This window comes from Triticum urartu, chromosome 1 (genome assembly GCF_003073215.2).
Source record: "Triticum urartu cultivar G1812 chromosome 1, Tu2.1, whole genome shotgun sequence".
NCBI classification, from domain to species: Eukaryota; Viridiplantae; Streptophyta; class Magnoliopsida; order Poales; family Poaceae; genus Triticum; species Triticum urartu.
In genome coordinates this window covers 345178830-345205368 of record NC_053022.1, presented here as the reverse complement: position 1 = coordinate 345205368, position 26539 = coordinate 345178830, and the positions used below count along the sequence as shown (strand labels likewise).

Genomic DNA, 26539 nt, shown 5'->3' with positions numbered 1-26539 from the left:
CGGATTAGATCTAGGGTTTCGCACGAAAATCGAGGCGCGGCCGGCACTGTTCACCGAAGCTTCGCCGGCGAGGAAGCAGGGCTCCGGCGAGGAGGGAGTCGGCGCCGGCGGGCGGCTGCCGGACGGCGGGGTCGGCGGCGGCCGGAGCAAGGCCCCGCGGTGGCCGGAGCAGGAGCGAGGCGGCGGGCTCCCGCGGCGGCTCGAGCAGCGGGCTCCTGCGGCGGCTAGCCGGAGCAAGCGACGCGCGGCGGCTGCCGGAGCAAGCGCGCGCGGCGGCTCAGGCGGCTCGGGCGGCCGGCGGGAGGAGGGGCGGCGCTGGCGGTAGGCGGCGGCGGCGGAGCAGACGGCTCGCGGGGGCCCGGTTTGGGCCTCCCGGGCCGGCGCGCGGGTGGCGGCGCGGCGAAGTGGGCGCGGCGGCTCGGCGAATGGAGGAGACACGTGGCGCTGGCGGTCAGGTCGGACACGTCCGGCTCGCGCGGACGTTGTCCGGCGGCGGGCGGGGAGGGATGGATCTAGGGTTTCGAGGGGGAGGAGAGATCCGAAAATGGAGGGGGCTATTTTATAGGCATAAGTGGAGCTAGGAGAGTCCAAATGAGGTGCGGTTTTCGGCCACGCGATCGTGATCGAACGCTCTAGAACATGGAGCAGAGTTTGGTGGGTTTTGGGCCAAATTGGAGGGGTGTTGGGCTGCAACACACACGAGGCGTTTTCGGTCCCTCGGTTAACCGTTGGAGTATCAAACGAAGTCCAAATGGTACGAAACTTGACAGGCGGTCTACCGGTAGTAAACCAAGGCCGCATGACAAGTCTCGGTCCAATCCGGAAATGTTTAATCCCCACACACGAAAGAAAGCTAGAAATGACCATCGGAGGAGAACGAAGCGCCGAAATGCAAAACGGACAACGGGGAAAATGCTCGGATGCATGAGACGAACACGTATGCAAATGCAATGCACATGATGACATGATATGAGATGCATGAAAACGAAAACAACACACAGAGACAAAACCCGAACCCGAGAAATAAATATAACTTAACGCCGGAAACGGCAAGAGTTGGAGTACAAATTGGGAAAGTTATATCTGGGGCGTTACACAAGCCTCTCTCACATAGGCTAAATCCCACACAGGAAGCTCTATCTCAAATGTGCGGTGGCTGCTCTGTTTTTCTCCTCGTAGTGGCGGCTCCTCTGTTCGTGCCCACAAGGGAAAACCTAGCAGCTCATATATAAGGCTGGATCAGCCTTCCACCGCCATTGAATGGGCCATGGTTCCCACCGAATGGGCCAAGCCCAAAACACTAAAATAAATAGCCATTTTTACTTAGCCACTTGTAAATAACATTTTCCACTCTTAAGCAACACCACAATCACTCTCTTGGTTTACTTGTTAGTGGATTTTGGTAAACATACCAAAATAACCTTCACTTAACATGGTCTTCTCCTTTGCCTCCATATAGTCCTTGTCCAAAACTTGTGCGTTGCTTTGAGCCGCACGATCCCACACAGCGTCCATGGTCACATCTTAGCTCTTCAAGCCTTATGCCAACCATCCTCGTTGTCGACTACCGCCGCACTCACTGGAACCTGCACACAATGGAAACAAGCAACTATTGCGAGCACAAACTTCCTGAGCTTGACCCAAGTCAATCCAAATTAACAGTTTAATACAATCAACACCATCCAGATAAGTCACATAAAATAGATCACATCCTTGATCCGACAAACTGTGGTTTTCAAACTTCATTAAAATAACTCTCAAAGCGAGCAAAAGCATTGGCAATATAATCATCACAAAATTAAGGGTATCACCACATGGACTCACACGCTCAAATTTCCCATTTAGTGCACTCTAGTAACGAATGCCTCCAAGAGTCTGGAGACCCACACATTGCGCAAGAACTTGAGTGTGACATGTGTCTTTGCGCCCTTACATCGCTTGTAGGAATTAAGTGTTTTGATAAATGCCACAAGAACATACGAACCTTTCCCGGAACTTGAGTTTTCCACAAGTTTCTCCATGCACTCTCACCAGCAGCTGAGCTAGAGGGGCCAACCATGTTCTCCAGCCACGCCTCCCTCCGCTGTCTTGTTGAAACCAACATCCTGTAAGCCGATTTTACCTAAAAATTTCCACTGTTTTCATAGCCCCGACTCCAAAAATCAGAGATGTTCCTTGTACACAAGGGTATCTCGAGTATGACAGGGACATCCATTGGCATGAACACTTCTTCCACCCTATGCTTGTTCCATGACGTTGAAGTAGTGTCAATTAGTTCTGAGACTAAAACAAGGGGGATCTTGGGTGATACACCCGTAGGGTCTCATCATCTCTACCCTAGGTAACCAGTTGTCATCCCATATTCGTGTGGTTGCACCATTACGAATGCGCTTAATCAGGCCCAATCTTAGAGTATCACGACCCTTTATCAATGCCCTCCACACCTGACTTGGGTGACCGCCAAAAGTTGCACTCAAAATTGTACTATTGGGATGATATATGCTTTTCAGAAGTTGAGCACAAAGTGATTCCGGTGATTGTAACAAGCGCCAAGCCTGTCTGGCCAACATAGCCATATTGAATAGCTCAAAATCCTTGAAACTAGGTCCGCCCATGCCTTTCGGTCGCGTCATTGTTTTCCACGAAACCTAGTATGGTTTGCACTTGCCTTCTTTACTTCCCCATCAGAATTTTCTGATTAGCATGTTCAAATGCTCACATAAGCCTCGTGGAAGTTTAAAACAGGATATAGAATAAACAGGCACTGCATGTGCAACTGCTTTCGCTAAGACTTCCTTCCGTGTTGTGGGCATGATGTTCGCTATCCATCCCTGTATCTTACTCCATAGGTGATCTTTAAGATATTTGAATGCTCCGTTCTTAGAGCCACCAATGTCGGAAGACATCCCCAAATATTTCTCGTTAAGCGTCTCATTTGGCACTTGTAGTATGGTCTTGATCTCATTGCGGGTATTCTCCAGGACCCCTTTGCTGAAGAAGATTGAGGATTTATTATAAATTATTTATTGCCATGTTGTCTGACAGTATGTATCTAGAACAGGTTCACCTCATTAGCACTCACACTATTTGCTTTGATAACCAACAGGTTGTCATCAGCAAATAAAAGACGATTTACTAGTGGCACTGATGGTGCCATTTGCAAACCATTCAAAATGGGTGACCCACCTTTTGATTTTAGGAGGCACGACAGGCCCTGTTGCTAACAAAAACAAGTACGGGGATATTGGGTCCCCTTATTTGATTTCTCTTGCGGTTTAAACTCCTCAAACTTCTTGCTATTAAAATGGACAATTTTTTTACAGTAGTCACCAAACTCATGACAATACTTACCCATCTCTCTCGGAATCCCATCTTGAGCATAATTGTCTGTAGGTATGGCCATTAGGATCCCTAGCGAACAGCGTCCCAAGCGCACCCTTTGTTGGGCCAGGCCCAGTAAGCCTTCGCGTGAGCGACATGGAGGAGATCTAGCGCTAAAGCCGCCACATAAGACCACCTCTCGCTTATAGCGAGAAGGCGTATCCCCTCATCCTAAATGGGTCAGCCCATAATCACGCATGCACACATGAGCATGAACATTAGTTTGTTAAATATATTTAAAAAATATTCTAATTACGTATACTTAGAAAATTAATTTATTTGAATTTTTAAAATGCACACGGTGCATTATAAAACACTTGACACGGTGTAAAAGATTTATTTGTACTGTTTAAAAAATATTTGTATCATTCAAAATTTGTTCCTGACATTTAAAAATTATTCACATGTTAAGAAAACGATCATGGTATTATACAAAAACGATCGTGATATTTTATAAAAGTGTTTATAAAATGCAAAAAATGTGACTAGAAAATAGTTTTTACCATCCATAGAACTGTCATGACATTTTTTAAAATGTACATTGTTTTTTTAAAAAACATTGTATTGAAAAACATGTTTATACAATGTAACAAATGTTTACATAAGTTTATAAAAAGGTTTGCTACCATTCAAAAACATGTGCGTGCCATTTTAAAAATGTTTCACAGGTTGCAAAAAATATGTTCATGATTTTTGAAAATGGTAATATAATGTGAAAAAATGTTGTTGGTCTCAAAATGTGTGCCGCGGGCGCGTGGTTGGTCTCGGAATGGTCAATGCAAGGCAACGAGGAGAATCGACAACTACGAACGGATGTAAATTTTGAAAAAAAACGACAACAGAGTGCCGACACAATGCAAATGATGCGATGATGAATGCAACAAACAAATAATGAACGCGGCTATCATGAAAACATGAAAGGCAACTGGAGCGTCAGTCTCGAGTTGTTACAGCTATGTCTTTACGGGTCACCGTTGTACCTTTATTGAGGCAGATACAAGTCAGCATAAGGGCATTGATATTCCGTTATTGATGCAACTATGAGAATGAGAGACTAAAGGGTCATTTTTTTTTGCGGGGTCATTGTGCAGATGGATTGCTCTACTCTAGTTGACCCGTGGCATGACTCGGGTGCCCTCCGGGTCAATGATACACATATGATAAGAAAATCAAGCAGATGTCCGAGTCTTTTCAGGGTTTGAGGCTTCTTTGGATTCGTTGTGAAGCAAACTGGGCGGCGCACCGTTGCGCTAATGAAGCTCTTAGCATTTTTTTTACATGCTTTGATGTAATTCCTAAATTTCTGATTAGAACCATTCAGTCAGATTATAATATCTTGTCAGTTTAATATTTTTTGAACAAGCTTGTCAGTTTAATAAAGACAACCTTAAATCAAAACTGCCACATTTATTTTAGGTAAAGAGGGAGTAGCTACCAGCCCAGAAGATATACTGCCACCACACCCAAACAGCAACACCATTCAGCCCACCGAACCATTTCCAGCGCCAGAAAAGAGCTGCTCATTTTTCTCTCTCGTTGTCCAGTCTAGCGTCGCCGTCGGTTAGCCATAGCCAACCCACGGCGGCCGGCTGGCCAAGCCCACGACTGCGACCATGATGGATGGACAGGTGACACCGGGAATATTTAACCAACAAAGCTCTAGCTTAATCAAACGGAATGATCCTTCCGCCGCGGCATAATGCTGCACCTTGATTCCCCCGCCAGCTTCCCCCCTTCCTCGGCGAGGTCGCGCCGGCGCCTCCCGATTCCCTTCACCTGCTTCCTCCCATCACCTCACGCCAATGCACCCACATCGCCGCGTCCCCGTCTGTCCCCGTCAGACCCCCCATGGCGATCGAGACCCCGCCACCCGCATCCCCGACCGCCTGGCCCGCTTCCCCGACTGGCCGCACCCTCTCCGCGGCCTTCGCCGACGACCGCCGCCGCGAGGCCAGGCGCCGCGCCGTGCACCTCCTCCCGGGCTGCGGCAGGCCGCCGCAGCCGCGCTCCAATCTCGTCAACCGCGTGCTCCACCGCTTCGGCGCCGCCTGCGTCCCTAAGAGCACCGCCGCCACCCCCACCCGGACGCCCCCGCTGCCTCGGCGGTCGTCAGTGTCGACGCCCCCGCGGCCTCGGCCGTCGTCGGCGTCGACGCCGCCCACGTCAACCCAGGTACCGGCACGCCTAGACCAGGCAGACGCGGAGAGAGTCGCTGCCAGGAGGCCTTTGAGGGAGAGAGAGGACGCCGCCGCCGTCGGAAGAGAGCCGACGCCGCCGGTGTCCCAAGCCAGTGCCGTGGCGGCCACCGAAGTGGTTGCCAGCCTTGCGAGCAACTGGAGAAGCGATACCGCCACCACCGTCGGGAGAGGAGCAAACATCTGGGTGAGGGTTTCGCGCAAGCCGAAGTCGCCGCAGGTGGACTCTCCGCAGCTGTCAGTGGAATCAACAGCGGCGGCGGAGGATCAGTACGTGTGGGCGGACAGGTACCGGCCCAGTGTGCTCGGGGAATTCATATGCAACAAGGCCGTCGCCGATGAGCTCCACCGGATGGTTGCCACACACCCCTCCCACTTTAATCTTACACGAAATTACCACTGCTTTGAATTCCTTCGTCACTGTAAAACTGTAGCTAAGCACTAGAATGGAGTGATGAACTGATGATAGGCACACTGTGATGACATGCTGAATTGGGATTTGAGACTGAATTTTGTGATAACTGCTGCATCCAGGTGACTGAACGCCAATGCAACCATTTCATATTTGAAGGGGCGCAGGCTGTCGGGAAGAGAAGCATGGTGCTGGCCCTTTTAAGAGATGCTTTTGGTCCTGATAATCTCAAGGTCACTGTAGCCAGCCTTTGAACAAATTACTATTTACTTTTTATCCTGAGGTAAACTTGAGTGCTTGAAACTCGCGAATACCTTATTTGTATTGCCATTTCACAGATAGAGGAAATCACAAAGAGAATCGAGCTGAAGGTATGAATTGCAACTTGTAATGGCGCATTTTCTGTTTCATCAGTAACCTTATTACCGTGAAGAGGATAATATTCTTAAGTAGATTATAAAATTTAATTTGTTCTGTACCTTCTTTCTGGTGAACTGTTTGATGTAGGGAGAAATCGCCAAACACATTGATGTTAAAGTGAAGATTTCAGATCATCACGTGGAGGTAAACTTGGCTGATTTACATGGCTATGAGAAGTATGTCATAACTACTTTGTTGAATGAGTCAATCCCACCACCGGACTTGATTTGCGATCATGCTAACTGCAAAGGTACATTCTAACACATCTCTGCCTCTCCTTTTGGCGGTACTGTTGTTAATCAACACAGGATTTTGAACAGCTGCCTATTCTTCGTTGATGTGAAATGACATATTAAAGCGTCAGTGGTTCATATATGCAGTGATTGTGGTCCATGATGCTGATAGGCTTTCGTCTGATCTTCAGCATTATGTCGGTTGGTTTTTGGGGAGGTATGCAGGTTGCAACAAAATTATTTTCAGCTGCTCCAGTTCTTCAAACCTTGATGCCGTTGAACATTTATGCAAGGTTGTCCGACTTAAACCACCTTCATTTGATGAGGTACATACTAGGTCTGTATGAATGATTTGTCTTCTCTCCAGTGCTGGACAGTTTGATGAATACAGAATTTCTCTTAGATAATCAAGGTTCTAGAGTTCATTGCTACACAAGAAGGCATAGATTTGCCTCGTGGACTTGCCAGTAGAATTGCAGCTAGCGCGAGTAATAATCTCCGACAGGCAATACGCTCTTTTGAAGCTACATGGAAAGCAAAGTAAGCACATGGAATGATTTCCTCATTCATTTCATATTCAGATTGTAGAAATGCCATAATAGCAGTCCATTTTGAAACTGCAATGTGCCAGAGGTACAATATTCATTTTGAGTAGAAGTCAACTGATCCATCAAGGTGTGTTGTTTCTGTTGTAGCCATCATACCACAAAAGTTTCATCCTCATCAGCATGCTTGCTTATAACTGTCTGTTCGCATTGTTATAACTACCACCATGGGTACTGAATCATAGGGCTTTCCATATTCATAAACAACTCTCTTAACCAACACAGCTATCCATTCACGAAAGACCAGCCCATTTTGACTGGATGGGAGGAGGAAATTTATGATGTTGCCAAAAAAATCATGGAGGAGCCAAGTCCAAAGCAGTAAGCTATCCCTTTCACTATGATGGTTTGCAATTCAGTACGCGCGAGCTTCTTTTTTGAACTTCAGAATGAAAACATAAATTTTGCTGAATGACCTTTACACAGGCTGTATCTCATTCGGCGGAAGATCAGAAAAATGATTGAACATAATGTGTCACCTTATTTCATTTTCTGTGTAAGCTCTACTTTACCTTGTGTTTATGTGTTCTTTGTGATTCCAAGAGTCTGGCCGAGGTTCATTTTTGTCAGAGCTCATTACTGTTTGTGATTTTCCCTTTTGCTTTGTGATGCAGCACTTGGTTAATGAACTGAAAAGGGACAGGGATGAAGATTTTCAGAATAGCATCGATGAACTGGCACTGGAGTTGAACCAAGTGAGCCCGTCTACAAGCATTCCTTTTTCTTAAGCTGGACTGCGCGCATATTAAGTGATACTACTTCCCATCCGTAATAAGTGACGCGGTTTTGAACTAACCTCAGTTCAAAACTGTGACACTTATTTTGGATCGGAGGGAGTAGGTTATTTTCTATTTGTGAACTAGTCTACTGTGTAAGTGTGCGCTAATATATATTGCTTGCTTGTTTCAGAACGAGCAGTGCAAAGAATACAAATCTCAGGACACAATTTCTGACAAAAGAGCTATCAATATAGAAGGTTTCGCTGTTGAAGGCCCGGACCAAGGGGAAGCCATCCAATGCTTCATAAAGATTGAAGGTACAAGCCAAAAAAAAAACTGGTTCATTCAATCAATCATGAACTGTGGTGTAAAATGACTATACTTTGCAATTGCAGAATTCACTGTGAGGTTCATGAGCTTCTACAGATCTTTAATAACGAAGAACTCAAGCAGAGGCGGTGTTCCTTCATGAAGAGGGTGGAATCACTCTCTCGATCAACAAATCCTCTAGCGCGAGCGAGTGTTGTAGCAGTGTTGATAAATAAGCAGTGGTGTGCCTCTGAAGTCTGAATCAAAGCACCTCGGCGTTGCTTTGCATGTTAAGAAGGAAAACATACCTTTTTTTATCCGCCCCGTTTGCGTGTATACGTGTGAATTGTGATTATGCACACAACTCTGTATACGTGTGAATTGTGATATTGTGGTTTGTACAAAAATCAACTTCATATATGATAATTTGTGTGATCTGAGAATAATGTCGTACGACTGTATATTAACAATGTTTTCCCCTTTCTCGAAAGGTATTCCTTGCCTGGTACTGGTGTAATGCATTGATACTAGACTTAGATGTGCAATACTTAGGGCACATCTAGATGTGCTTTAGCAAAATCGTTGATAATATCAGGAACCCAAGTTTCTCCGTGTGCAAAAGTGCCATATTACTTGTGCTGTTATGCATAATTCTGAAGGAATCTCATTAGCATCTTTGATAGTGTAAAATTGCCCATGTGCTAGGTTTAGAACAGACTTGCTTAGTGTTTACTCAGGTCCAGCAGCCGTTCAGTCCCCTGTTCATCTTCTAAATAGTTGCAATGAACAATGTAATCACAGTGGTAAGTGAAAAATATCCACGCTTACATTTATTTGGAAATATTTCGGTATATACACACGTCCCATGCATGAACGTACCTAAGCTACCAATTCCTACCAACTACTAGTACTAAAAAGGATTCAACAAAATTTGGAGAACGCGACACACCGGATCGCCACTCAGTGTTGCGTGGCCGGCGACCGTTGGTTACCGGTGGTCAGTTGCCGGAGGTGATGACGTTGTCCGGTGTCCAGTGGCCTCGTGGACCGCCGCTGCAGTGAGGCCACTGTGTCCGTGTTCTTCGGCGAAGGCGATCTCCTCGTTGGGCGGCGCGTCGAGGTCGGTGCGGCAGACCGGACACGTGGTGTGCGCGCCGAGCCACGAGTCGATGCACGCGGCGTGGAAGGCGTGGCGGCAGACGGTGAGCGGCCGGACGGCGTCGCCGGGCGCGAACTCGGACAGGCAGACCGCGCACTCCGCCGGCGCCGCGGAGCCGGCGGCGTCGGCCTCGAACCGCACCGTGGGGAACGAGGCGATGACGGCGGGGTCCAGGCCCGCCGGCTTGCGCGGCGCGGGCGCGGGCTCGCCTTCTTCGCCCGTGGCGGCGTCCGCGTCGCTGGACTGGAGGCGGCGGCGGCGGCGGAGCCAGAGGGAGAAGAAGCGGAGGAGGTCGCGGAGGAGGAAGATGGAGAGGAAGCAGAGCAGGAGGACGAAGAGGAGGAAGACCGGGAGCAGCATGGGGAAGGACGCCCCCTGCTGGGCCGGTGAAGGCGGCGGCGGCGGAGGCCTCGGCAGGTGCGAGGCGCGGACGTCGAGGGCGCTGAGGAGGCGGCGCGCGGCCATGGCCAGCGTATGGATCCGCCGCGGCGACCATGGGGTGGATGGGATCGATGGGCTTTTAGGTGTGGCTCACGCGCGCGCGCATGGGTACGGGCACGGGGCGGAGTGGGGCGAGGCGAGGCGGAGGGTGGTGGGTCGTCGGCGTCGGGCGTCGGTGTCGCTGTTGGTAGGGACGGAGCCGTGAGCTTTACGGCGAGGCGAATGCGACGCCGGGACGGAACGACATGGACGCTCATCATGCATGAACATTGGCCAACCGACCCGACACCCAATCCCATGGCGCTGCGCGCCCGCGTGCTGGTCTTGGCGGGTCATACCCTCATGATATTTTCGAAGTTTCTTTTAGGGAATTTATTACACTGGGTGGTGGGTGCTCAGTTTAGGGAGATATTTTTTTACTAACAACTAGCTAAATAGTGATAGTTCTGACAAAAAAACTAGCTAAATACTCCCTCCGCCCTAAATTATTTGTCGCAGAAAGTCGCGAAAATGGATCTAAACATCTAAACATTCATTTTTGCGACAAATAATTCGGAACGGCAGAAGTAAGATCTACTTCCTCCGTTCCGAATTACTTGTCGCGGGTATGGATGTATCTAGATATATTTTAGTTCTAAATACATCCATTGACGAATAATTTGAAATGAAGGAAGTAAATCTTGATCTATCACTGACAGAAAATGTCACATTTTTATCACCACCTGGCACACGTAGTGAGCTATCTCAGACTTAAATATGAAAATTAGTGTCACATCTTATAAAATTACCTTGTACTACTAAATCACAGCAATGAATTTATACACGATAGGTAAATATATTGCACAAGAAGAACTTTGTGTTATTTTTAGGGATGAGACCAGATGCATCGAGACATTGTTGCCGGTGCCCTATAAAATCGGTGCAGGCAAGCTATGCTCCTTCCTTGCATTGTCCACCTATATCTTGGCAGTCCTAGTAAAACTGGATGGGCGACCTAGCGCCCAGTCTAGAAAAGAAAAAAAACATGAAAAAAAAGAAAAAATATATAAAAAAGAAAAAATGAGTGAAAACCCAGAAAAAAGAAACAAAAGAAAAAGAAAAAACCGATGCATAGAAGGTTCTAGAACCCTCTCATAAACGGTGGGAACAAAAAACAAAATGGGACGGCTCATACGCGCGAGGAGGGGTGGTGAGGGGTTCGTAATTTCAGAAGAATCATTACCGCAAGACATACAGAGGGTGTACGCGCTAGGTCGCTATACATCGGCCTACACGCCAAATAGGAGCCACGCTATTGGACGTTGCTAATTTACATCCGGGCTTAGGGGATGGACAGTAAAATCATGAAAAAAAGAAAAAAAAATGTGCAAGATGCTGTTGTGCGTGATGTCCGTGCAAAATTTGATGAAACTTGAACATCTGAGAAGCTCATGGCAAAAAAGACAAAATATAAATCAGATTTTTTATGTTTTCTGCTATGTTTTTTAGGTTTTACTGTTCATCGAATGCACATGAGGCCGGGCACCCAGCGAGAGCGATAGATGATGGGCCGTATGGGCTGCTGGTCTTCGTGGCCTCTGGAGTGAACGAGGTCACCGTCTTTGGTCGCCTTGTGCTCGAAAAAAATAATGGTCGCCGTCGGATACGTGATGCACGGCCAGCGGCGTCCGACGTCCCTCTGACGGAGAAATAGCTACGCGAGACGATCTCGTTTGAGAGGCGCCGCCCTTTCCCGTCCCTCCCCGCGGCGTGCCGCGCCACGCCTCACCGGCCCTCCAGTCGCTGCCGCGCCTCCCCTCACCCCGCCCCCCAGCTCGCCGCCGCGCCTCGCTCCGCAGCCTCCTCCCGGTCCACCTCCTCCCCCGCGCCTCCTCTGTCCCTCCCGCCCCTCCTCTGCCTCGGCCGCCGCTGCATCTGCAAGCAGCAGCACATTGCGCAGCGTTGACTGCCGTGAGGAATCGTCTACGCTAAAATAAAAGTGCGTCGCCGGCGACGGCGAGCGACCGCGCACGCCGGAGGCAGCTGGCAGGAGGAAAGGGACCGCGGAGAGGAGATGTTCACGAACGCGCAGCGCCAGGTCGAGCGCACTGGCCGCGGCGGTACCCCGAGAGACCAGTACCTTCAGGTTTGCCCCCTTCCCGCCTTCTCGGTCGGGGATTGCCCGGGGTCTCCCAATTCCTCCCGCGATTGTTCTAACTTGTTAACGTACCCGTAATCACGAATTTCCTCAGGATCTTGTGACCCAGTTCCAGGACTCCACGGATGAAGGTAAAAATCTGTTGGCTGATTCGTTCTTCTTTCTTAGGCTTGCACCGGAGTCAAATTTCTGTGTTTTTGTACTAGAATTCGGTGTATTGGTTTTGGTGGAGCTGAAAACAGAAGCTGAGTTCAGTTAGAATTATGGTAGAAATCGTTGTCAGCAGATTGTGCTGCGAAACTGAATTTCGTCGCCGCTCAGTAAAGACAATTGTATAGGGGCCAAAACAAACAACTTAGTGAAGTACTAGTGAAGTTCCAAACGGCACCAAGGAAAAGATGCACAATACATTCTAAGCTAGACAAAAGGGGTTGTAAGGTTGACGCATGGGCTCTCTAGTGATGTCGTTGACTAGATAGCACAGCAAAGGTTTGGGAATTATCATATGGTATGAAGATAGCTCTACTTTGTCGGTGAAACGCCACAGCTTCAGTGTTATTTATCATATTATGTGCTCACCAAATTCATCAATTTATTTATTTTTGTTTCAGGGTACAAGGAGAGAATTGTTGCAAACCTGTCAAATTTTGCATATGACCCTTATAACTATGCCTTTATGCGCCAGGTTGATGATTCCACATGCCTTTTCTTTCGGTCAATTGCTGCATTTTTTTGGTAGCACTGTTCTGGTACTTTCCTATTCAATGAGACGGTATATATGTTCTGTTCTCTCAGCTGAATATTCTCGAGTTGTTCTTGGACTGCATTACGGAACCAAATGAAAGGCTTGTTGAGTTCGGCGTTGGTGGAATATGTAATTCATGTGTTGGTGAGCAATCTAATGTCTTGAATTCTACGGAATTTTTTATTATTGTGAAGCATGCAAGGTACTTATTCAATGTGTCTATCAAACATATTTTTTCGACGCGGTCATCTTATTTTGAATTTATCATGCAGATCCAGCAAATGCTTCTGTTATTACTCAATGTGGTGGAATCCCGTTGGTTGTACAATGCTTATCTAGCCCAGTTAAGAATACAGTGAGTGTTTCTGAACCTATGAACTGCAATCATAACAGTATAGGTCTTCTTTGTTTTGAAGAGTATTTTTTTTCTGATTGTTTCCTTGCATGTAAATTTCCTCTTGATCGATTAGGCTACTTTGGGTGATGTCTAAAATAAAGGTTACTTCGGGAAGTAGGGCTAAAGGAGAGGAGACATGTGAATTGAGGATATTTAGCCAGGACACCCTCAGTCGCTTGTCTCTCTGTTTCATCCATTATCTTCATTGTATACATATCAGTCTTTATGTCACTATATGTTCTCACTTCAACATATCCAACATTTCCATTTGATTGGTTGCCTGCAGGTGAATTACGCACTTGGAGCCTTGTACTACTTATGCAACCTGTCGACAAAGAATGAGATATTGAAACCGGATGTACTTAGGATCATAAGAGACTATTCTGCAGCTGGAGCCGTCAACAGCAGCTTCAGCAATCTGGCAAATGCATTTCTGGACAAGCACGTCAACTCGTGACGGCAGTTCAGAACTGCAGATGGTAAGGCATGTAGCATTTCATCTGATAGAGGACAGACAGGAGAGGCTACGCAGGAGTTACAATTCTGTGTCCATTTATCCAAGCACAATAATTAGTTGTGACATAAATCTGGAATTTTTACGACCTCTGTGAGAAATCAGTAAGTTCATCAGCGTTGAGGTCTTGGTATTTATTCCAGACAACTGTAAAATTATCGACTCTAATTGGTGGAGTTGGCAGTAAAAGAAAGGAGGATAAAGTGCTCCTTTGTTAATTCCATGTTCTTGAATACTCCCTCTGCTCTAAAATATGTGTCGTTAATTTAGTACAACTTTGTACTTAATCTGTGACACTTATTTTGGGACGGAGGGAGTACAGTTTCTCCGCTTCAAGTATATATCCACATGAACGTGAACAAGAGCTGAAGTGCTAAATGAGGATTTCATTCATGACCCATCTCTGTCATATTTCTGTTAATTTTCACATCCTTCCAAGTTTGCCAAACTGCTGGTTAAACATGTAATCAGTCTCTCCATGCTTCATTATAAAGTAGTAGCAGAAAACTATCATTCTTCCCCACTCTCTGTGAAGTTGTGATACCTTGATCTATATACACAACAATTAGATTACGGAAGAGGAAAGAAGCCGTGCACAAAAGATGGATTAAGGAATATAAGTATTAGAGCACAAGAACTCAAGTGCTTCAATAAATTGACCAGCACAAATGATTAATTACTTCGATAAGAAGGTGGTCCACCTTATACAAGTATTAGAGCACAAGAACTCAAGTGCTTCGATAAATTGACCAGCACAAATGATTTTTTTTTTGATAATATGGTGCTCCACCTTATATATATTCCAAACAGACTGAAACCTGACGCGGTTCACAGATGAGCATTTTAAGCATGTGTCTCTACATTTCAAGATGGTGATGTCAAGGTCATGCCTTGTTCTTAAATTTGTCGGATTCAGAAGAAGGCAAAGCAATTTTTTATTTAAGTAAGAGTGTCGAACTCAACGAGGAGCAGAAGGAAATGACAAGTGGTTTTCAGCAAGGTAATGTCTGCAAGTTCTGAAATTGTAAGTAGCAGAGTAGTTTGATAGCAAGATAATTTGTAAGGAGCAAGTAACGATAGTAGTAACAAAAGTGCAGCAAGGTAGCCCAATCCTTTTGAGGCAAAGGACATGCCAAAATGGTCTCTGATGCTAAGCAAAGCGTTCTTGAGGGTACACGGGAATTTCATCTAGTCACTTTCACCATGTTGGTTTGATTTGTGTTCGCTACTTTGATAATTTGGTATGTGGGTGGACCGGTGCTTAGGTGTTGTTCTTACTTGAACAAACCTCCTACTTATGATTAACCCTCCCGCAAGCATCCGCAACTACGAGAAAAGTATTAAGAATACACCCTAACCATAGCATTAAACTTTTGGATCCAATAGGTCCCTTACGGAATAGTGCATAAACTGGGGTTTAAGCTTCTGTCACTCTCGCAACCCATCATCTAATTGCTACTCCACAATGCATTCCCTTAGGACCAAATATGGTGAAGTGTCATGTAGTCGACGTTCACATGACACTACTAAGGGGATCACAACATTCATACTATCAAAATATCGAACACATATCAAGTTCATATGATTACTTGCAACATGATTTCTCCCGTGACCTCAAGAACAAAAGTATCTACTCACAAATAATAATCATGCTCAAGATCAGAGGGGTATTAAATAGCATATTGGATCTGAACATATAATCTTCCACCGAATAAACCATATAGTAATCAACTACAAGATGTAATCAACACACTAATCACCCACAAGCACCAATCTATAGTTCAGGTAACAAGATTGAACACAATAGATGAACTAAGGTTTGAGAGGAGATGGTGTTGTTGAAGATGTTGATGGAGATTGCCCTCCCCAAGGTGTGAGAGTTGTTGGTGATGATGACGATGATGGTTTCCCCCTCCGGGAGGGAAGTTCCCCCGGCGGAATCGTCCGCTGGAGGGCAAAAGTGTTCCTGCCCAAGTTCCGCCTCGAGACGGCGGCGGTCCATCCTGAAAGTCCTCTCCTTATTTTTTTCTAGGTCAAAAGGACTTATATACCAGAAGATGGGCACCGGAGGTGGGCCTGGGTAAGCACAACCCACCAGGGCGCGCTTGGGCTCCCCGGCGCGCCCAGGTGGGTTGTGCCCACCTGGTGGGCCCCATCTGGTAGTTATTTGCTTCAATATTCCTCAAATATTCCATAAAAATCTCCATGAAGTTTTAGCTTGTTTGGAGTTGTGCATAATAGGTAGCCTGACGTAGCTTTTCTAGGTCTAGATTTCCAGCTGCTGTAATTCTCCCTCTTTGTGTATACCTTGCATATTATGGGAGAAAGGGCATTAGAATTACTCCAAAAAGCATTATTATGGATAAAAACATTATAAATAACAGTAAGAAAACATGATGCAAAATGGACGAATCAAATCCCCCAAGCTTAGACCTCGCTTGTCCTCAAGCGAAAACCGAAATCGAAAAACATGTCAGAGAGATGTGTCGATAAAACAAAATACAGACATAGAAGCATCATGTTCATTTTTATAACAACAACAAACTTAAACATAAGACTCTTATCATAGAACTTTTATCATAAACTACTATCATATACTTCTCATGAATAAGTAACAATTCATCACACAATTGAAGTATAAAGCAAAAACTCTATTAAAAACTAACAAACTATGTTCTCAGTCAACTTTGCAACTACAATTCATCATCTTTTCAGGAAGGGTCACGTATCGGAGCCTTTAGACATGTCCACATACTCAACCATCATATAGTCTTCTATGATTGCTAACACTCACCGCGTACACATGAGCAAAACGTTTCAACCGGACACAAAGAAAGATAGGGGCTTATAGTTTCGCCTCCCAACGTATTCACCTCAAGGGTGATGTCAACAATAATAACTCATGCTATCTATATTCAACTGGACATATGTGCCTATATCTTTCCTCACCACATGATGCTTGCCAAAGGAGAAAAAAGGGATAGAAGGAAAACTTTGACTCTTTGCATAAAAGTAAATACATAAAAGTAAAATATAGGCCCTTCGCAGAGGGAAGCAGAGGTTGCCATGTGCTTATTTATTTGTATGCTCAACCCCTTAGTGCAAAAGAATGTCACGTTGTGTTGCCCCTTGTGATAGCGACCTTTATTATGCAGTCTGTCGCTTTTATTCTTCACCATCACAAGTTCGTGCAACACTCAATTTTCTCTTACACTAAATGATCTCACATTTTAATAAGCAATTTTTATTGCCTTTTTGCACCAATGAAAACTTACTTGAGGGATGTTGCTCAACCCCTAGGTAGGTATGGTGGACATTTGAAAGTAAGATTTGGGTTTAAGGGTTTTTGGATGCATAAGTAGTATCTCTACTTAGTGCGGAATTTTTGGCTAGCAAAGATAGGGGCACGCACCACATGTTACAGGTTCTATGACAATATGACTTCTATGTGAATATAAACAAACATAAACCATTAAGTTGTCTTCCTTGTCTAACGTCAATAATTTTGGCATATAATATTTTGATGAGGGCTCACAATCACAAAAGATTTCTAGGATAGTATATTTATATGTGAATCTTCTCTTCCCTTATTAATTCTTTCATGAGTTGCATCATTGACTAATACTATGTTTGTCAATCTCTAATAAAATTTTCTACTTATACTTTTCCTTATGTGGTGTCATCACCTACCATAAGATTAGTATATGATCTTTTCTTCATTTATTTCCTTTCCTTTATTTTTTTCATTTCTCCTTTTCTTTCTTATTTCTTTTATTTTATTTTCAACATGAAAGTAAAGCAAAAACTCAAACTAAAATTTATTATATAACTTGCACACGATTACAAGGATAGATTACTAAGCAAACTCTCAAGGAAGAAAGGATCGAACTAAACTTTTATTCATCTAAAGAAAAAGATCGCACTAAAATAAGTAAAGGCAAAAAGATAGTGGGATGATACGATACCGGGGCGCCTCCCCAAAGCTTGGCGGAAGACAAGGGGAGTGCCCATACCCGATACTCAGTTTTCTTTTGGTGGGGAAGAAGATGATGGTGATGATGACAATTGTGCCTTCAACTTTTTCATATTATAGTTGATGAGAGCAATTTCCTCCTTTAAATAATCGACTTCCAACTCCAACTCCAAGAACTTGTCACATAAATCCCCTTTGCTTTTCTGCCTAAAACGAAAAGGAATGGATTGGTTTTTAGACCGGTTAGCTCTCTTAGGAAGACTTGACTTCTTGAATTCCATGTGCATATCCCAGGTTGAGGTAGAGGGACATCCTCCTCCTCCGAGCTTGAATCATCGATCTTCATCAAGTGGGCATCCTCTTTGTCATCTGTAGTTCGACCATAAGGGGATAGGTCCCCATAGGTCTTTGGGTCAGCAATGAGATGTGAGACATAGCTCTCTCCGTCGGAGTCTTGGGACGACATATTCTCAGAACTGTGCAGAAAACAGCAACAAAGGAGAACAGAGGTTTTCTCCGCGTTACGGTGATCAACAGGTTCGGGAAGTATATATAGATTTTTTTATCTTGGAGGACAAGCATAAGGTAGAAAAACGGAGTCCGGAAGGTGTCCCAGGTGGGCACAACCCACCTGGCGTGGCGCGCCCTGGTGTCTTGTGCCCACCAGGGGACGCTTCCTGGAAGTTTCTTTATTTCCAAAATTCTTAAATATTCCAAAACTGATAAAAAATATTTTTGCAGATTTTTCGGAGTCCGTTTACTTACCGTATCATGTACCTCCTTGTTTTCACGATTCTGGAGTGTTCCGGAAGGACTCTTTTATGTGTTCTTCCGGTGTCAAAGTTTGGATAATATTACTTTCAACATTAATAGGCGTACCTGAGATATAATGCTTTATTCGTTGCCCATTGACAACCGTCGGGTTAGTACCTTCGAAATTATTTATTTTGATGGCTCCAGATCGGTAAACCTCCTCGATGACATATGGGCCTTCCCATTTTGAGAGGAGTTTTCCTGCAAAGAATCTATGAGAGTTGTATAAAAGAACATATTCTCCAACTTTAAAGTCACACTTTTGGATTCTTTTGTCATGCCATCTTTTAACCTTTTCTTTGAATAATTTTGCATTTTCATAAGCTTGGTTTCTCCATTCATCTAGAGATCTAATATCAAATAACCTCGTTTCACCAGCAAGTTTGAAGTCATAATTGAGTTCTTTGATTGCCCAAAATGCTTTATGTTCTAACTCAAGAGGCAAATGACAAGCTTTTCCATAAACCATTTTATAAGGAGACATACCCATAGGATTTTTATATGCTGTTCTATAAGCCCAAAGTGCATCGTCTAATTTCTTAGACCAATTCTTCCTGGACCTATTGGAAGTCTTTTGCAAAATTAATTTTATTTCACTATTGCTAAGTTCAACTTGACCACTAGACTGAGGATGATAAGGTGATGCAATTCTATGGTTAACATCATACTTGGCAAGCATTTTATGGAAAGCACCATGAATAAAGTGTGAACCACAATCAGTCATTAAATATCTAGGGACTCCAAACCTTGGGAAAATAACTTCCTTAAGCATTTTAATAGAGGTGTTGTGATCAGCACTACTGGTTGGAATAGCTTCTACCCATTTAGTAACATACTCAACAACAACCAAAATATGTGTATACCCATTAGAGGAAGGAAAAGGTCCCATGTAATCAAATCCCCAAACATCAAATGGTTCAACAACAAGTGAATAATTCATAGGCATTTCTTGATGCTTATCGATATTACCTATTCTTTGGTATTCATCACAAGATAAGACGAACTTAAGGGCATCCTTGAAGAGAGTAGGCCAATAAAATCTAGATTGCAATACCTTGTGAGCAGTTCTATCTCCAGCATGATGCCCTCCATAAGCTTCGGAGTGACATTTCTGTAGGATTTGTCCCTATTCATGCTCAGGTACACAACGTATAATAATACCATCTACCCCTTCTTTATAAAGATGTGGGTCATCCCAAAAGTAATGCCTTAAATCATAGAAGAATTTTTTCTTTTGTTGGTATGTAAAGCTAGGTGGTAAATATTTAGCAACATTGTAATTAGCATAGTCATCATACCAAGGAGTGTTATTAGCAACATTTATTGCAGCTAACTGCTCATGAGGAAAACTATCATCAATAGGTAGTGGGTCATCACGCACATTTTCAAGCCTAGATAAATTATCAGCTACTGGGTTCTCAACTCCTTTTCTATCAATGATATGTTAATCAAATTCTTGTAACAAGAGAACCCATCGAATAAGTCTAGGTTTACCATCTTTCTTTTCCATAAGATATTTAATAGTAGCATGGTCTGTGTGAAGAGTTACTTTGGAATCAACAATATAAGCTCTAAATTTATCACAAGCAAACACCACTGCTAAGAATTCTTTTTCAGTAGTAGCATAATTTCTTTGAGCACTGTCTAGAGTTTTACTAGCATAATGAATAGCATTCAGTTTCTTATCAACTCTTTGTCCTAGAACAACACCAACAACGTAATCACTAGCATCACACATAATTTCAAAAGGCAAGTTCCAATCAGGTGGTTGAACAATATGTGCAGAAATTAAGGCTTTCTTGAGTGTTTCAAAGGCTTCTAAACAATCATCATCAAAAACAAAAGGAATATCCTTTGCAAAAGATTCGTAAGAGGCCTAGAAACTTTAGAAAAGTCTTTGATAAATCTCCTATAGAAACCAACATGACCTAAGAAACTACGAATACATTTTATATCTTTAGGACATGTCATTTTCTCAATTGAATCAACCTTAGCTTGGTCCACTTCAATACCTATTTCAGAGATTTTATGACCCAAGACAATGCCTTCATTAACCATAAAGTGGCACTTCTCCCAATTCAAGACAAGATTTGTTTGTTCACATCTCTGCAAAACTCGCTCAAGATTGCTTAAACAATCATCAAAATGAAGGAAATATGCCCTAGAGGCAATAATAAAGTTATTATTTATTTCCTTATATCATGATAAATGTTTATTATTCATGCTAGAATTGTCACTAGTATGCCTCTACTTGACTAGCTCGTTGATCAAAGATGGTTATGTTTCCTAACCATAGACATGAGTTGTCATTTGATTAACGTGATCACATCATTAGGAGAATGATGTGATTGACTTGACCCATTCCATTAGCTTAGCACTTGATCGTTTAGTTTGTTGCTATTGCTTTCTTCATAACTTATACATGTTCCTATGACTATGAGATTATGCAACTCCCGTTTACCGGAGGAACACTTTGTGTGCTACCAAACGTCACAACGTAACTGGGTGATTATAAAGGTGCTCTACAGGTGTCTCCGAAGGTACTTGTTGGGTTGGCGTATTTCGAGATTAGGATTTGTCACTCCGATTATCGGAGAGGTATCTCTGAGCCCTCTCGGTAATGCACATCACTTAAGCCTTGCAAGCATTGCAACTAATAAGTTAGTTGCGGGATGATGTATTACGGAACGAGTAAAGAGACTTGCCGGTAACGAGATTGAACTAGGTATTGAGATACCGACGATCGAATCTCGGGCAAGTAACATACCGATGACAAAGGGAACAACGTATGTTGTTATGCGGTCTGACTGATAAAGATCTTCGTAGAATATGTGGGAGCCAATATGAGCATCCAGGTTCCGCTATTGGTTATTGACCGGAGACATGTCTCGGTCATGTCTACATAGTTCTCAAACCCGTAGGGTCCGCACGCTTAAAGTTTTGGTGACGATTGTATTATGAGTTTATGTGATTTGATGTACCGAAGGTAGTTCGGAGTCCCGGATGAGATCAGGGACATGACGAGGAGTCTCGAAATGGTCGAGACATATAGATCGATATATTGGACGACTATATTCGGACATCAGAAAGGTTTCGAGTGATTCGGGTATTTTCGGGGGTACCGGGGAGTTACGGGAATACGAGGAAGAAGTAATGGGCCTCATGGGCCAAGTGGTGGAAGAGAGGAGGCAGGGCGCGCGCCCCCCTAGCCCAAACCGAATTGGACTAGGGGGCCGGTCTCCCTTTCCTCCTTTTCCTCCTTCTCCTTCCTTCTCCTTCTCCTCCTTCCTTTCCTCCTCCTAGTAGGAGTAGGAAAGGGAGGAGGACTCCTCCTCCTGGCACGCCCATAGAGGGCCGGCCGGCCTCCCCCCTTGCTCCTTTATATACAGGGGCAGGGGGGCACCTCTAGACACACAAGTTGATCAGTTGATCTCTCCCAGCCGTGTGCGGTGCCCCCCTCCACCATATTCCACCTCGGTCATATCGTAGCGGTGCTTAGGCGAAGCCCTGCGTCGGTAGCAACATCATCACCGTCACCACGCCGTCGTGCTAACGGAACTCTCCCGTGAAGCTCTGCTGGATCGGAGTTCGCGGGACGTCATTGAGCTGAACGTGTGCTGAACTCGGAGGTGCCGTGCGTTCGGTACTTGGATCGGTCGGATCGTGAAGACGTACGACTACATCAACTACGTTGTGCTAACGCTTCCGCTTCCGGTCTATAAGGGTACGTAGACAACACTCTCCCCTCTCGTTGATATGCATCACCATGATCTTGCGTGTGCGTAGGAATTTTTTTGAAATTTCTATGTTCCCCAACAGTGGCATCCGAGCCTAGGTTTTATGCGTTGATGTTGTGCACGAGTAGAGCACAAGTGAGTTGTGGGCGATATAAGTTATACTGCTTACCAGCATGTCATACTTTGGTTCGGCGGTTTTGTTGGATGAAGCGGCCCAGACTGACATTACGCATACGCTCACGCGAGACTGGTTCTACCGACGTGCTTTGCACACAGGTGGCTGGCGGGTGTCAGTTTCTCCAACTTTAGTTGAACCAAGTGTGGCTACGCCCGGTCCTTGCGAAGGTTAAAACAACACCAACTTGACAAACTATCGTTGTGGTTTTGATGCGTAGGTAAGAACGGTTCCTGCTAAGCCCGTAGCAGCCACGTAAAACTTGCAACAACAAAGTAGAGGACGTCTAACTTGTTTTTGCAGGGCATGTTGTGATGTGATATGGTCAAGACATGATGCTAAATTTTATTGTATGAGATGATCATGTTTTGTAACCGAGTTATCGGCAACTGGCAGGAGGCATATGGTTGTCGCTTTATTGTATGCAATGCAATTGCGCTGTAATGCTTTACTTTATCACTAAGCGGTAGCGATAGTCGTGGAAGCATAAGATTGGCGAGACGACAACGATGCTATGATGGTGATCAAGGTGTCGCGCCAGTGACGATGGTGATCATGACGATGCTTCGGAGATGGAGATCGCAAGCACAAGATGATGATGGCCATATCATATCACTTATATTGATTGCATGTGATGTTTATCTTTTATGCATCTTATCTTGCTTTGATTGATGGTAGCATTATAAGATGATCTCTCACTAAATTTCAAGATAAAAGTGTCTCCCTGAGTATGCACCGTTGCCAAAGTTCGTCGTGCCCAGACACCACGTGATGATCGGGTGTGATAAGCTCTACGTCCATCTACAACGGGTGCAAGCCAGTTTTGCACACGCAGAATACTCAGGTTAAACTTGACGAGCCTAGCATATGTAGATATGGCCTCGGAACACTGAGACCGAAAGGTCGAGCGTGAATCATATAGTAGATATGATCAACATATTGATGTTCACCATTGAAAGCTACTCCATTTCACGTGATGATCAGTTATGGTTTAGTTGATTTGGATCACGTGATCACTTAGAAGATTAGAGGGATGTCTTTCTAAGTGGGAGTTCTTAAGTAATATGATTAATTGAACTTAAATCTATCATGAACTTAGTACCTGATAGTATCTTGCTTGTCTATGTTTGATTGTAGATAGATGGCCCGTGCTGTTGTTCCGTTGAATTTTAATGCGTTCCTTGAGAAAGCAAAGTTGAAAGATGATGGTAGCAATTACACGGACTGGGTCCGTAACTGGAGGATTATCCTCATTGCTGCACAGAAGAATTACATCCTGGAAGCACCGCTAGGTGCCAGGCCTGCTGCTGGAGCAACACCAGATGTTATGAATGTCTGGCAGAGCAAAGCTGATGACTACTCGATAGTTCAGTATGCCATGCTTTACGGCTTAGAATCGGGACTTCAACGACGTTTTGAACGTCATGGAGCATATGAGATGTTCCAGGAGTTGAAGTTAATATTTCAAGCAAATGCCTGGATTGAGAGATATGAAGTCTCCAATAAATTCTATAGCTGCAAGATGGAGGAGAATAGTTCTGTCAGTGAACATATACTCAAAATGTCTGGGTGTCATAATCACTTGACTCAACTGGGAGTTAATCTTCCTGTTGATAGTGTCATTGACAGAGTTCTTCAATCACTGCCACCAAGCTACAAGAGCTTCGTGATGAACTATAACATGCAAGGGATGGATAAGACAATTCCCGAGCTCTTCGCAATGCTAAAGACTGCGGAGGTAGAAATCAAGAAGGAGCATCAAGTGTTGATGGTCAACAAGACCGCCAGTTTCAAGAAAAAGGGCAAAGGGAAGAAGAAGGGGAACTTCAAGAAGAACAGTAAGCAAGTTACTGCTCGGGAGAAGAAACCCAAATCTGGACCTAAGCTTGAAACTGAGTGCTTCTACTGCAAGCAGACTGGACACTGGAAGCGGAACTGCCCCAAGTATTTGGCGGATAGAAGTATGGAAAGGTGAACAAAGGTATATGTGATATACATGTTATTGATGTGTACCTTACTAGAGCTCGCAGTAGCACCTGGGTATTTGATACTGGTTCTGTTGCTAACATTTGCAACTCGAAACAGGGACACGGATTAAGCGAACACTGGCAAAGGACGAGGTGACGATGCGCGTGGGAAATGGTTCCAAAGTCGACGTGATCGCGGTCGGCACGCTACCTCTACATCTACCTTCGGGATTAGTTTTAGACCTAAATAATTATTATTTGGTGCCAGCGTTGAGCATGAACATTATATCTGGATTTTGTTTGATGCGAGACGGTTATTCATTTAAATCAGAGAATAATGGTTGTTCTATTTATATGAGTAATATCTTTTATGGTCATGCACCCTTGAAGAATGGTCTATTTTTGATGAATCTCGATGGTAGTGATACACATATTCATAATGTTGAAACCAAAAGATGCAGAGTTGATAATGATAGTGCAACTTATTTGTGGCACTACCGTTTAGGTCATATCGGTGTAAAGCGCATGAAGAAACTCCATACTGATGGACTTTTGGAATCACTTGATTATGAATCACTTGGTACTTGCGAACCGTGCCTCATGGGCAAGATGACCAAAACGCCGTTCTCCGGTACTATGGAGAGAGCAACGGATTTGTTGGAAATCATACATACAGATGTATGTGGTCCGATGAATATTGAGGCTCGTGGCGGATATCGTTATTTTCTCACCTTCACAGATGATTTAAGCAGATATGGGTATATCTACTTAATGAAACATAAGTCTGAAACATTTGAAAAGTTCAAAGAATTTCAGAGTGAAGTTGAAAATCATCATAACAAGAAAATAAAATTTCTACGATCTGATCGTGGAGGAGAATATTTGAGTTACGAGTTTGGTCTACATTTGAAACAATGCGGAATAGTTTCACAACTCACGCTACCCGGAACACCACAGCGTAATGGTGTGTCCGAACGTCGTGATCGTACTTTACTAGATATGGTGCGATCTATGATGTCTCTTACAGATTTACCGCTATCGTTTTGGGGTTATGCTTTAGAGACGGCTGCATTCACGTTAAATAGGGCACCATCGAAATCCGTTGAGACGACGCCTTATGAACTGTGGTTTGGCAAGAAACCAAAGTTGTCGTTTCTGAAAGTTTGGGCTTGCGATGCTTATGTGAAAAAGCTTCAACCTGATAAGCTCGAACCCAAATCGGAGAAATGTGTCTTTATAGGATACCCAAAGGAAACTATTGGGTACACCTTCTATCATAGATCCGAAGGCAAGACTTTCGTTGCTAAGAATGGATCCTTTCTAGAAAAGGAGTTTCTCTCGAAAGAAGTGAGTGGGAGGAAAGTAGAACTTGATGAGGTAACTGTACCTGCTCCCTTATTGGAAAGTAGTACATCACAAAAACCGGTTTCCGTGACACCTACACCAATTAGTGAGGAAGCTAATGATAATGATCATGAAACTGCAGATCAAGATACTACCGAACCTCGTAGATCAACCAGAATAAGATCCACACCAGAGTGGTACGGTAATCCTGTTTTGGAAGTCATGCTACTAGATCATGATGAACCTACGAACTATGAAGAAGCGATGGTGAGCCCAGATTCCGCAAAATGGCTAGAAGCCATGAAATCTGAGATGGGATCCAAGTATGAAAACAAAGTGTGGACTTTGGTTGACTTGCACATTGATCGGCAAGCAATTGAGAATAAATGGATCTTCAAGAAGAAGACTGACGCTGACGGTAATGTTACTGTCTACAAAGCTCGACTTGTTGCAAAAGGTTTTCAACAAGTTCAAGGGATTGACTACGATGGGACCTTCTCACCCGTAGCGATGCTTAAGTCTGTCCGAATCATGTTAGCAATTGCCACATTTTATGATTATGAAATTTGGCAAATGGATGTTAAAACTGCATTCCTGAATGGATTTCTGGAAGAAGAGTTGTATATGATGCAACCAGAAGGTTTTGTCAATCCAAAGGGAGCTAACAAAGTGTGCAAGCTCCAGCGATCCATTTATGGACTGGTGCAAGCCTCTCGGAGTTGGAATAAACGCTTTGACAGTATGATCAAAGCATTTGGTTTTGTACAGACTTTTGGAGAAGCCTGTATTTACAAGAAAGTGAGTGGGGGCTCTGTAGCATTTCTGATATTATATGTGGATGACATATTATTGATTGGAAATGA

The 26539-nt window shown here is 44.2% G+C and overlaps 3 protein-coding genes across 4 annotated transcripts; 2 read left to right on the top strand and 1 right to left on the bottom strand.

Annotated features, from left to right (window-relative positions):
* The first annotated feature begins 4871 nt into the window (after window positions 1–4871).
* LOC125511144 (replication factor C subunit 5-like) lies at window positions 4872–8777 on the top strand. Its single transcript, XM_048676442.1, has 11 exons — window positions 4872–5931; window positions 6111–6221; window positions 6327–6359; window positions 6496–6658; window positions 6789–6967; window positions 7045–7181; window positions 7472–7567; window positions 7673–7742; window positions 7861–7941; window positions 8156–8282; window positions 8361–8777. The coding sequence occupies exons 1-11, from the start codon at window positions 5230–5232 to the stop codon at window positions 8435–8437; spliced, it is 1776 nt and encodes a 591-aa protein (XP_048532399.1). The 5' UTR covers window positions 4872–5229; the 3' UTR covers window positions 8438–8777.
* Window positions 8778–9078: 301 nt separating this feature from the next.
* LOC125511153 (RING-H2 finger protein ATL80-like) lies at window positions 9079–10149 on the bottom strand. The gene has a single exon (XM_048676453.1). It carries the CDS (start codon window positions 9896–9898, stop codon window positions 9263–9265), a length of 636 nt encoding a protein of 211 aa, XP_048532410.1. The 5' UTR covers window positions 9899–10149; the 3' UTR covers window positions 9079–9262.
* Window positions 10150–11560: 1411 nt separating this feature from the next.
* On the top strand, window positions 11561–13885 carry LOC125511133 (armadillo repeat-containing protein 7). 2 transcript variants are annotated; one of them, XM_048676433.1, is made up of 6 exons: window positions 11561–11999; window positions 12106–12142; window positions 12623–12696; window positions 12807–12900; window positions 13029–13111; window positions 13227–13496. In XM_048676433.1, exons 1-6 carry the CDS (start codon window positions 11928–11930, stop codon window positions 13245–13247), a joined length of 381 nt encoding a protein of 126 aa, XP_048532390.1. In that variant the 5' UTR covers window positions 11561–11927; the 3' UTR covers window positions 13248–13496. The 2 variants fall into 2 exon arrangements, with proteins under 2 accessions (XP_048532390.1, XP_048532385.1); XM_048676428.1 differs by having other exon boundaries at window positions 11574–11999; window positions 13440–13885.
* Window positions 13886–26539: the final 12654 nt, after the last annotated feature.

Coding starts and splice junctions, on each gene's coding strand:
- LOC125511153 (XM_048676453.1), bottom strand. CDS start 9,898: ATGGCCGCGCGCCGCCTCCTCAGCGCCCTCGACGTCCGCGCCTCGCAC.
- LOC125511133 (XM_048676428.1), top strand. CDS start 11,928: ATGTTCACGAACGCGCAGCGCCAGGTCGAGCGCACTGGCCGCGGCGGT. Junction 12,000..12,105: donor CGAGAGACCAGTACCTTCAG/GTTTGCCCCCTT, acceptor GAATTTCCTCAG/GATCTTGTGACCCAGTTCCA. Junction 12,143..12,622: donor CCAGGACTCCACGGATGAAG/GTAAAAATCTGT, acceptor TTTTTGTTTCAG/GGTACAAGGAGAGAATTGTT.
- LOC125511144 (XM_048676442.1), top strand. CDS start 5,230: ATGGCGATCGAGACCCCGCCACCCGCATCCCCGACCGCCTGGCCCGCT. Junction 7,182..7,471: donor GAAGCTACATGGAAAGCAAA/GTAAGCACATGG, acceptor TAACCAACACAG/CTATCCATTCACGAAAGACC. Junction 7,942..8,155: donor TGGCACTGGAGTTGAACCAA/GTGAGCCCGTCT, acceptor TGCTTGTTTCAG/AACGAGCAGTGCAAAGAATA.